General features: G+C 30.2%; 1 protein-coding gene across 1 annotated transcript; it reads right to left on the reverse strand.

The window, feature by feature from the left end:
* Positions 1-3: 3 nt before the first annotated feature.
* LOC140891273 (peroxisomal 2,4-dienoyl-CoA reductase [(3E)-enoyl-CoA-producing]-like) lies at positions 4-2,566 on the reverse strand. The gene is made up of 5 exons (XM_073299687.1): positions 2,275-2,566; positions 1,820-1,979; positions 1,476-1,645; positions 1,177-1,399; positions 4-339 (listed from the first exon to the last, which is right to left on the reverse strand). Exons 1-5 carry the CDS (start codon positions 2,458-2,460, stop codon positions 185-187), a joined length of 894 nt encoding a protein of 297 aa, XP_073155788.1. The 5' UTR covers positions 2,461-2,566; the 3' UTR covers positions 4-184.
* Positions 2,567-12,062: the final 9,496 nt, after the last annotated feature.

Raw genomic sequence — 12,062 nt, forward strand, 5'->3', positions numbered from 1 at the left:
CACCCAAAAAAAAAAAAAAAAAAAGCACCTAAAACCATTATCAAACAAGATCAATTTTCTTGATGATAAGATGAATATCTTGACAAATTTGTTCATTGGTAAAGTTTAATCTGTGAATGCTGATTTCATTGAATACAGATGGCCTTACAAGTCCATAATTTATGTAGTATGTTCATTAGCTGGTTTAAAGTTTGCTAGTAGGAAGCCCGGTTGGGGTAGCACGACTTCTTTTCTCCACGGTTCGAGAGAGCTGTTTAACAGCATCTTTGGCGAGATGGCGTGGTTTGCTCAACCACAGTCCTCCATCAACAGGCATTGTGGTTCCATTGATGTACTTGCCTGTGCATATGTTCGAAAATCGTCGGTAGATAATAAGGTAGTGTCATCAGAATTGCAGCGGCAACAGAAAAAAATATATTAAACAAGGAACTAGACGAAAATTCTATTCCGAGACTAAAATTTGGAACCGAGTGATGGAATTCTATATCATCTTTATGCTAGTCGAGATTGGTTCAGACACCAAACCACTAGCTTTTGCTTCTTTTCACTGAAAACTCACAAAGATGATGTTTAATGAATTACATAAGCAAGTCTAGAGATTTAAGATCAAATAATATTTCCTGGAATTTGAGTAACTTAACTCCTAGTGTTCATGTCTCTATATGGTTGACCCAACCTTAGAGAGTGCCATCATACTCATTCAGAAACGTGGGGTGTTTGTGCAATAAAGCAATACACAAGGTTATCTTGCAAACATAAAGTATCAAGAAATGGAAAATCATGCACCATTGCACTTCTAGAAGATGAGAAATTTTGCTGTTCATACAATCCAAAAGCATGGATGGCAATGGCTTCAAGTCAAGGTTAAAAGAACTACTTGCCTGCAGATTATAGTACAGAAAAATAATATGAAACTGTCCCATGATATCCCCCAGGAACAAAATATGAATAATGCTTCCACTGGATGTCTTAACACCAAGCAATACAATTTTAGATTTCTGACAACAAATGCATCCATCATATGAAACTGATGGCTAAACAACATATTTATTGCATACAAAAGCAGAAGAGAACATCACAATGCATTGATGCATACTCTGTTTCATTTCAAACAAGAAGCCATATCTTGAAACATTGGTGTCAAATAGAATAAATACGAATGATGACATTACTCACCAGCATCTGAGGCAAGATAGACAGCAGCCATGGCAATATCCCACTTCTCACCAACTTTATATAGAGGCATATAATCTCTGGCTTTGCTATTCATCTCTGGAGGCACGAGTTTACTCAAGCCTGTGGTATCTCCAATGGGGCCTGGTGCAATACCATTAACTCTAATATCATAGTCCGTCCCCCATTCAAGGGCTAGATTTCTTGTCAGGGCATCAATAGCTGCCTGGACAGAAAAATGGGACAAAAAACTTATCAAGAACATCAAATTTCCCGAAGGACAAGCAACAAATTTCACAAACCTTGGCTGCAGATACGTGGAGTTGATACCAAGCTGCCGTGTAATGCAAAGTGGCACTGATATTTAGTATAAATCCTCCGTGTGCTGAACTTCTTCCAGGTCCACCTTTTTTTAGATACTCAAGTGCTTCGTGGCACATTGTGAATGTGCCAACCGAATCAATATCCATCACTGCAGAATGCAAGTGCAATCACATAAGTTTACATCAAAGTAGAGAGTTAATATACATTGAAGGGTAGCTACTTTAGTTGTTTTCAAGAATAGGACTACACTTCACAAAATATGTCAAATTTGAAATTTAGCAGCAACGTTTTTCCATCCAGAAACAGGGTTCCACATTCTTACCTGTTTTAAAGCCATTAGGAGAGAGATCCTCAGCTGACACGAGAAAATTGCCAGCGGCTGCATTTACAAGAATGTCGAGCTTCCCGAAATGCTTCACTGTCGCCTCCACAACTCTCCGCGCGTCTTCTTGTTTCCTAACATCCCCAACAAGGCCAATCGCCTGTAACAGAAGATAAAGTATTAATCTGTCGACATCATTCAAAATGAGATCTTTAAGGTGGCATTTAATATTATCCTAACAACATCAAATTAAGCGAGAATTTCCGCCCAAAAAAAAAATTGAAAATGAAAATTTCCGATAAATTTTCAGCAAGAGGCGAAAGTGGTCACGAGGATTGCATATATCACAGAAGAATCAACACATCCAGACACGCCCAAATGAATTAGGGTTAGAAAAACAAGAGAATCTTCACAATCAAGTTTAAAAACGGGGGAAAAAAAGAGTGAAGAATTACGGGGATGCCGAGGGATTGGAGGACGGAGACGGCGTCGTCCAAGACGTTCTTGCGGCGGCCCATGATGGCTATGGAAGCTCCATGCTTACCGAACTGGGTGGATATCTCGAACCCGATACCCGACCCGCCTCCGGTCAGTAGAGCCACCTTGTCTTTCAGTACATCCGCTCTGAATGGAGATTCCATTTTCGATCGTCACCACCTACATTCATTCAATCAATCAATGGCCTGCCTCAATTTATCCCTCTCAATTTTTATTGGTCCGGGTTAGGACCAAAATTCAAGAGAATTTCTCCCAAATTGATGTTGTCAAATATCAACTATTGGATCATTGTGTTAATTTTTATAAAAATTTATGGGTTCCACATGATCTAATGGTATTGAAATTGGGGAAGAAACACTCCCTATATAGCATAGACTAACTCATATAACTTGTTTTGTTGTCCGGTGTTGACATGCAATAATTGTCCGTAATTGAATTATTTGAGCAGCTAGTGGTAGTATGTAAAAGATTGGAGTTGCAATTTTTATATAAAATGGCAAACTCAGTCGTACAGTTCAATAGCTTTGCTTTATAATTTTAGACTTGTTTTCAACATGACTAAATTGTTACATCTTTATAATTTGTGTGAAGCGTCGTATCAACATTCAAAATGGAACGTTACTAAAATTGTAAAGAAAAATAAAATTACAATATTAAAATCGAAATTACAATATGTATGTATATTACCAAAAAAAAAAAAAAAAAACCTTTAATTTTCACTTAAAAATAAGTCAATACATAGGATTTTACGATTTCCGTGGGTACTAATACGGTAATACCTATGTGGACTTTCCATGGGTACTAATACCTATGTGGACTTATTTACATGGATACGATCATACGAACATCCAAGTAAAACTTATTTAATGTCATTTAAGCGTATTTCGGTGTTAACTAAGAGGTTTAATTCAAAAAGGACAAAAACGAGAAAAAAATTAAAAATCTTTTTTTTTACGGTAATTAAAATTAGTTATAAAGACCAATATTTATCACTTTTCGAATTTTCTCCATAATTTTTAGACTGGATACTTTGTTAGATGTTAATGTTATTACTTGAGCGAATTATAAATAAATAAATAAATAAGGAAGAGAAGATATTACTCGACACATTAAGAACAAGAATAATGCTTCCTGCCGGCTGCAGGTTCACACCTAAAAAAAGAATAATGCTTTCTAGTTTTTAATATTTAATTTTCAAATTTATATATTTATTATTATTGTTGTTGTTGTTATTTTACTATCCAAACCATTTTTCTATGTTCATAAATTATAAATATTCGTACGTAGCTCGTATATATGTTATAACTAGGCATAAGCACGTGCGTTGCACGTGGTAAAGCAATGAAACCGATATTTCATATTAATAATTATATTATATGTTAAAAAAAATAAATCGGTCAACTCTATGTTGAATTCAGCTGAAAAGGACAATAGTTGAATTTAGGCAAAAAAGACGATAAATAAGAGAATAAAAATGATATGAGTCTTTATTTATAAACGAGACACGTGTTAACGTTTCTACTGTATGATTGTTCAAGCAGCAGCGGGTTTCTTGTTGTAAGACGCAGTCATTCTGTTAATTTTTTTTTTTGCCCCAAACTTTGTGAATTCGCTTAATTAAATTTATCGTTATTCCTTTTGTCAAAACTTATAGGCTATAGCACACCAAACATAAAATCGAATATTAATTTAAAGAGATAATAATATTTATAAATTATAATAAATGTGTTAACCTCTCACTATACTGATACAAATGACTTAAAAATAAAGTTCTAAAAAGCGTGAATTGTGATGAAACATCACGAAAGTTTCAAGCATTAGAAAATTAAGCGAGCTTCATACGAAATTAAGCATGGATTTTTTTAGTTTTATTATAAATCTAATTATATCAAGTAATTAATAGATTAAATAATGTATAAACTTAAAATTGAGAATAAATGCATAAATTTTCAAGTTATAAAAACATGAATATCAAAATTACTATTTGTGTGGAGAAAAAACATTAGTAGAAAATAGTGTGTAAAAGAAACATAGACGTTTAAATAATACATCATGTAACTTTTTTTTTATCTAACTATCTATATACTGTTTTGTAAGATTTATTGAAAAAGAGTGTAAAAAAACAAGAATATTTAATTAAATTCATGATTACAACTCAAATAGACTCAAACATTTATAGTTTATCTCAAATATTGGACTCATCATGTAAAGAAACGTTTAATTAAATTCAGAATATTGCTTTTGCTACTATTTTTCATAAGCAATTATTATATTTTTTGTAAAGTGTGAAGAAGTTATTATACGTGGAAATAATCTTTTCCAAAATTTTTAATATTGATTATCATAGTGTGTTGCTTGCTAGGAGCTTCAGTAGTCAAAGGTAAGATTAATTGTTGAAGTAGATTTGTATAACTTCTATGTCAATCAATTTAGATATTGGAAACCAAAACAGATGAATATGATATAATTGATATTTTTATTTAAAAATATAATTTAAGCATATAATTTATGGTTAATAACTACAAGTAGAATAAAAAAATTAGAAAATTAGAAGATCTGAAAAAAAAACATATAATTTTATTTAAACATATAATTTGTAGCTAATTACCACGAGTAGAATAAAGAGATTACTTGTTATGCGGTTTAAAAGATTTAAGTTGCACTATTAGCACCAGTTATAGCATTTGATAAAGATACAAGTTTTCGGTCTTATGATTATCTTGTAATATTAACAAAAAAAAAAATTATTGTGCGATAAATGATTAAATATATTTTGTAGGGAAAATTAAATCAAATAAAAAAAGCAAATAATAAATATCAAATAAGAAAAAAGAGAAAATAATAAATAGTATATGTAAAAATATTAAAGTGTACAATAGAAAAATAGTGTATAAAAAATAAAAATATTTAAGATAATTCACAATTGTTACTCATATGTTTATAATAGTAATAAAATAGATATTAGATAGATTATAAAAATTAAAATAAATAGATATTAGATAGATTGGAAAAATTAAAGTACACTATACAACTTTTTATTTTAAGTATTCATATACTATCTTATAAGACACCGTTTAGTTTGAGTGATAGGATAATTAGTATGTATAGTATGTAGGATGGTAAGAAAAAGTTTATAGATAAATATTATATTGTGATAACATATATGTGGTTTGGTGTAAGTGATTAATATAGATATATAAATTGTATTGTGTTTAGTATAATGTATTGGAAGTGAATGAATTTCCTGAATTACCCCCTGCCTACCAATATTAAAATAGGTTAAATTTGTATTTTCTTGTATAATATTTTTTTTAGTCTTTTGAATATTTTTTAATTTTACTTGGACAATATGATGAGATTATTTGTTATTTGGTAATTTTTAGTTTGCCATCAATTTTATTTTCATTTTATTATATTTGAGTGTACTGTTGGTGAAATCATATAAGTTACATGGTTTCGATTCTCTAGAAAAACATAAAAAACTAATCTATATTAATTTTTAATTAAATTTTCTAAGTTAACCAAGCTAACAAAAATAAATGGATACCAATAAATTTTAAAATGCATGAAATAGTCATATAAATTCCACGTTTAGCCTAGCATTTTCAGAGATGAATTGAAAAGGGCAAATGAGTAATTGGACGCTACCGTCCAAAATCTATGATGTAACTTAGGAGTAAATAAAATAATATTCAAATAATAGTTAGATATCCCTTCATGCATTAAAATAGTAGGCACAAGAACCCTCATTAAAATTTAATATAATGCACCGAACCAATCACAAAGTGGGATGAATAAAATAAAATAAAAATCATCTCTAACATCGAACAGTGTCTAAGGCACTGTTTGGTTTGAAGTATGATATAAATAATATATAGATAAGTAATATAATGTAATAAAAATAAAAAATAAATGATAGTTAAAATAGTATTGGATTTAATTGATAGATTATGGTTTATTTGATTTGATTGATTAAATTGTATATAAAATGTTAAATGACTATTTTGTCCTTTTAACAATAAATAAAATAAAAATTATATTATTTATAAGGGGTAATATAGTAATTTGAGTTCAATGATTTGATTGATGTGAGATAAGTAATTAATGATTTGATTGATGTAAAATAAATAGTTAATATATGAATAAATAATATGATGAGAAGAACGTGAGATGAGATGAGATGAGATGAGTTATACGTACATTAGTAATATGGTGAACAGAACGGTGCCTAAGAGTATTATTAGTATTACATGTACTTGTTTATATGTGAATTATAATATCGAATAAAATAAATTAGAAAGTATGGTAAAAAAATGTAAGAGAATATTAATAGTTTTTTTTTATATTTGAAAGATTGCATGATATACTTTTTAAATAAATGAGTGCATGATAAATAAATTAGTTAAATGAAGAGTCACATAAATAAATTATTTAAAGAAAAAAACATTAATTATTTAATAATGAGAAAAAGGTAGTCAAGTAAACTAACAAATGAACTTACATAAATAAATTATTGAAAGAGAAAAACACATTAATTATTTAATAATAAAAAAATATAGTCAAATAAATTCACAAATGAACTTACATCTTTATATATTGATAATGATAAATAGTAGATGAAAAAATATGAAAGTGTATAATAGAAAATTAGTGTGTAAAAAATAAAAATATTTAAGTTAATTCACAATTGTTACTCATATGGTGGTAATAATAGTAGTAAAATAGATATTAGATAGATTAGAAAAATTAAAATAAATAGATATTAGATAGATTAGAAAAATTAAATTAGTGCACTATACAATTTTTTTTATTTTAAATATTTATATACTATCGTTTAAGAGTATTATTAGTAATCCATGTTCTTGTTCATTTGTGAATTATAGAATCGAATAAAATAAATTATAAAGTATGTTAAAAAGATTTAATAGTCACATAAATAAATTGTTGAAAGAGAAAATTACATTAATTATTTAATAATAAGAAAATGATAGTCAAGTAAATTCACAAATCAACTCACATATTTATATGACGTTATTATAATGAGATGTCAGAGGCTCTTTTTATATAAGAACATGATATTATATATTAAATATATACAAAATAGAAATATGTACTTAAATCTATCTATCTATATATCTATCTATCTATCTATCTATCTATCTATTATATAAATATGTGAGTTTATTGTCGTGTGTCTTCCCTTAATTTTTGAACTACGTTATGACTTGATCTCTATATTGGGTACGTAGGCAACTTAGATTACTATTTTTATTACTTACATATATAAATATGTGAGTTCATTTGTAAATTTATTTGACTACCCTTTATTATTATAACTATAATGATAATATATTACATATATATATTCTATCTATTATGTATCTATTTTTATTACTTACATATATAAATATGTGAGTCCATTTGTAAATTTATTTGACTACCATTTTCTCATTATTAAATAATTAATGTGTTTTTCTCTTTTAACCAAATTAAAACGAATACGTGAAGACCATTAAAAATATATATAATGAGAAGCAACTCACGGATTGGAGAAAATACAGGGACTCGGAAGATGAAAAGAGACAGCAACAAAACAACCAGGAGAGACAGAGAGAAACACATACCACTCGAGAAATGTAACCAACAAACATTATTACCCTGGTAATGGCTAGAAGAAAGGAGAAGGAAAGAAATGGAAGGAATTAATAGACAATAATAAATTACATGCTATTAAGAAGAATTTGACAGAGTAATTTGAAGGGTAAATAAATAATACGTGCTATTAAGAAGAATTTGACAGAGTTATTTGAAGGATAAATAATTAATTTCACAATTCAAACTGGCTTATTTATAATATAGATAGATAAACTTGATAAATATTTTATAATATTTGTATATATCTATTACTGTATTAAACGGGATTATCTGGCAAGTGTGCTCGATAGGATTCAAGATACGATATATATATATATATATATATATATATATATATATATATATATATATATACATGTCTCGATAGAATTCAAGATACGATATAGTACTAACGCCTCAAGCTCATGTCAATTATGTCGTATATTCATTTTTTTTGAAATTCAATCAACTGGCATGCCTGCAGTTAAGGTTTTCGACGGGGACTTGTGAGTGTGAGTTTCTAAAAGGGTTTAAAATTGCAGTAAAAAATAGATTCCGCTTGATACTAAAACAAAAAACAAAACTATAAAAAAATAGTAATAACAAATTATTTAAAAATAGAATTCAATGGTTGGAGTTGATGCCAAAATAAACAGGATTGGAGATGCATATATTCCTAATTAATCATTTAATTCGGAGTTGGGAGTTGGGTGTGTGTTCTTTAATTCCCCATACAACGTGTTGCGTTGCATGTAATATTGTTTAGGACATTTGTCGCAACATACTGCACAAATGGCCCTTATAAGTATTGCAAGGAGAACTAATATATATATATGATGGGAATGCATTGAATCTGAATTATATATACGTCATGGATGTTAAAGGGTTTACTTCCTTTCTTGTTCTTGCGCTGTTGTTCTTGGCATCTCGTAAGTCTCACTCTCGATTGTGTGTGTTATATATATATATATACATAATCATGGGTAGTACTTTTAATTTAATCTTGGGTTTGAGTATATGAATTAAAGTTGTGTGTTGTGCATGCATGCAGAAGAGACAATATTAATGGTAGGAGGGAGGACTTGTGAGTCCCAGAGCCATGGGTTCAAAGGGCGATGTTTGAGCGACCACAACTGCGGGCTTGTGTGCAAAAATGAGGGCTTTTCCAATGGATGGTGCCGAGGCCTCCGCCAACGCTGCTTCTGCACCAGGCCTTGTTCATGAAGATCATATATATGTTTGTCACTTATATATATGGTGTTGAAGAATAATTAAAGCTTGAATCTTGTTAATCATGTCTACTTTTATGACATTATTATCATCATATTTTGTGTGGTTCTGGATCGATTTGGTTTATCATTTTATCATGTATAATTAAAGAATGAAAATTGCTATCGTATTGCAAAACATTGAAACTTGCAAAAACGTACAATATATATGATCAAGAAATCTTACGAAAACTGAAATTTGAAGAATTAGACGGAGACTGTTAATTAGCTTGTGTTCGTACTTCGTCCTTGCAAAATAATCTAACACAAAGACAGCGCGGTCGGTGAACATTAATTACGTACAGCTACAAACGTTGTAAAAAGCTTACGTGATATCTTGGTGTTGAACTAGGCTTCTATCAGATTGAATAAGAATAGAAAACAGATCGGATCGAAGAGTACAGATCAGATGAGCTCGGTGATCAGATGAGTTCATGGTCAGATCGAATATTGGGATCAGATCGAAGTAATGTTCAGATGAGTGTTCGTATGAGTTCATGCAGATCGATTTCTCAAGTACTGCATGTAACTTGATTAGAAGTCAGATGAAGTGTCCAAGAAGCTGTAAGCTTGAAGGCAGATCGAAGTACAAGAGCAGATTAGACCGATGAATGAAGACTTATCGGATTGGATCATGTTGACTTTACAATTGAGCCATAAGTTATTGTTGACCTAAAGCCCAAGATGAAAGTCGGTTTAATTCTCTATATAAGCAGATGGAAACTGGCCGCAACAAACACAACAGAAAATCAAATTCTTCAGAATATATTGAGAGAAGAAAAGAGAGATTTCGGAGGAGAAAAACTAAGCGAAGATTGTGACGGAAAAAATTCAAGTATTCAACGCTTGAATTGAGTCTGTATCTAGCTTGAGAGTTTATCTTAGTTTATCTCTGTAATAAGTTCTGTTGATTGAGCTTGGATTGTTCTGTTGGTGATTAATAAAGTGATTGTGTTGCTCTCCCGTGGACGTAGGCAAACCTTTGCCGAACCACGTTAACACTTGTGTTGTTTATTTGCTTTCGCGTGAGTTGTGATTTGATTTGTGTGCGTTGCGGGATAATAATGAATTATGTCCCTTAAGTTTCCTTAGTTTCCCAAAAATATACTAACACTTTATTTGTTCTCAATTATGTCCCTTTTTTTACAAAAATGTTTTCTGATATGTCCTCCAGACTAAAAATTTTCTATAATACCCTTAGATTAAAATGTCATTTTAATTCATCCCTTACCCTTAGATCAACTATAATACTTTATTGGCATATCATGCGCCGATATCTTTACTCTTATGCATTAAAATGTGTTCATCAGAAATACGAATTGTTCTAAAAGGCATCGGCTAGATCCGCCTAGGTGACAACGGTTGTTCACCGCCTCGTTTTTTTGCTAGGCTATGCCGACGCCGCTTAGAAGGACAAATGAAACGACCCTAACTCTATAATTAATAAATAAATATGCGAAATTTTTTTTTTTATACTTACTAAATATAACATGTACATACATGCCCATACATATATGCACAAAATAAAAAGATTTAAAATAAATAAATAAGTTAAATAAAAATGCATTCTTTAATAAAATAAATATCTGAGTCAAATAATGAATTAAAATACTGCATAAATAAAATGATTAAAGTTTGCATGCACTGAAAATATTTAAATAAAATATTCCAAATCACAACCACTGAAAATAATTAAAATGTATAACATGCTGAAGTATTCAAAACATGCAATGTGACTCAGAAATCTATCACGGTCACGGGGATCACTGTCAGTCTGCTCATACGTCCTCGCCTCCGGTGGGTACTACGTCCTCTACGTACTCACCTGCACCATACCAGTGTAGTGAGCCTAGAAGCCCAACATGCTAACATAACAAGGAATTAAAATAATTTAAATCACTTTAATACTAATACATAACATATACATGAATGCGCATGATTAAAATAACATCATGACATAACATAACTTAAATTAACTTAAATATCATAATCATACATAATACATAAACATTGTTGAGCAAATTATTTTCTAACATCGCATGGTTGTATCCATAGTGTAACCTTAAATCATACATCAAATACTGATCAGCGTGGAAACCAACGTACGTGGCGGTGACGAATCACCTCTTAAATTGGCAGTAAACTGCCCTTCAATAGTTCACATATGGGGACGAATCCCCCTCAAATTGTCACACTACTTCAACTTCTAACATAAAATTATTTTCTTTTGCTCAACCTTAAACATTAAATCATGCATAAATTATTTCATGAATGCATGTACTTAAATAAAATGTGTGTCCTTCATATATATTTAATTTAATTTCATACTAACATATAAATATAAAAATAATCTTCAATGCATAAAAATAATTAAATATATATTCAGGACACATGCAATTTCTCATGGATTGTACTGGACTGCTGGCCCTAACACTCAAGCCCATTTACTTAAATCTGGCCCATTAATACTGAGCCTGGCTCAATAACATACTTAAGCCCAATAAAAATTATTTTAAGCCCAATTAATTAATTAAAGCCCATTAAAACCTTCATGGCCCAATAACAACCTATTTTGGCCCAATGGGCCCTAAAGCCCAAAGATTGGCCCAATAACTTCCATGGGCCCTAAAGCCCATAAAAAATTAGTGGGCTCACTTAATTAAATTAATTAAGCTCAAATACTTAAATTTAACCCAAAGTAATTAAATGGAACTCAAAACATTTTATTTCAAATTAAATGGCCCAAAAACCAATTAAATCATAAAATACTTTAAAATTAAAAAGACTCGAGCCCGGCCCACCAACCCGGACCCGGACCAACTTAACCTGACCCACTAACCTAC

The sequence above is a fragment of the Henckelia pumila genome, chromosome 3 (assembly GCF_033568475.1).
Source record: "Henckelia pumila isolate YLH828 chromosome 3, ASM3356847v2, whole genome shotgun sequence".
Classification (NCBI taxonomy): Eukaryota; Viridiplantae; Streptophyta; class Magnoliopsida; order Lamiales; family Gesneriaceae; genus Henckelia; species Henckelia pumila.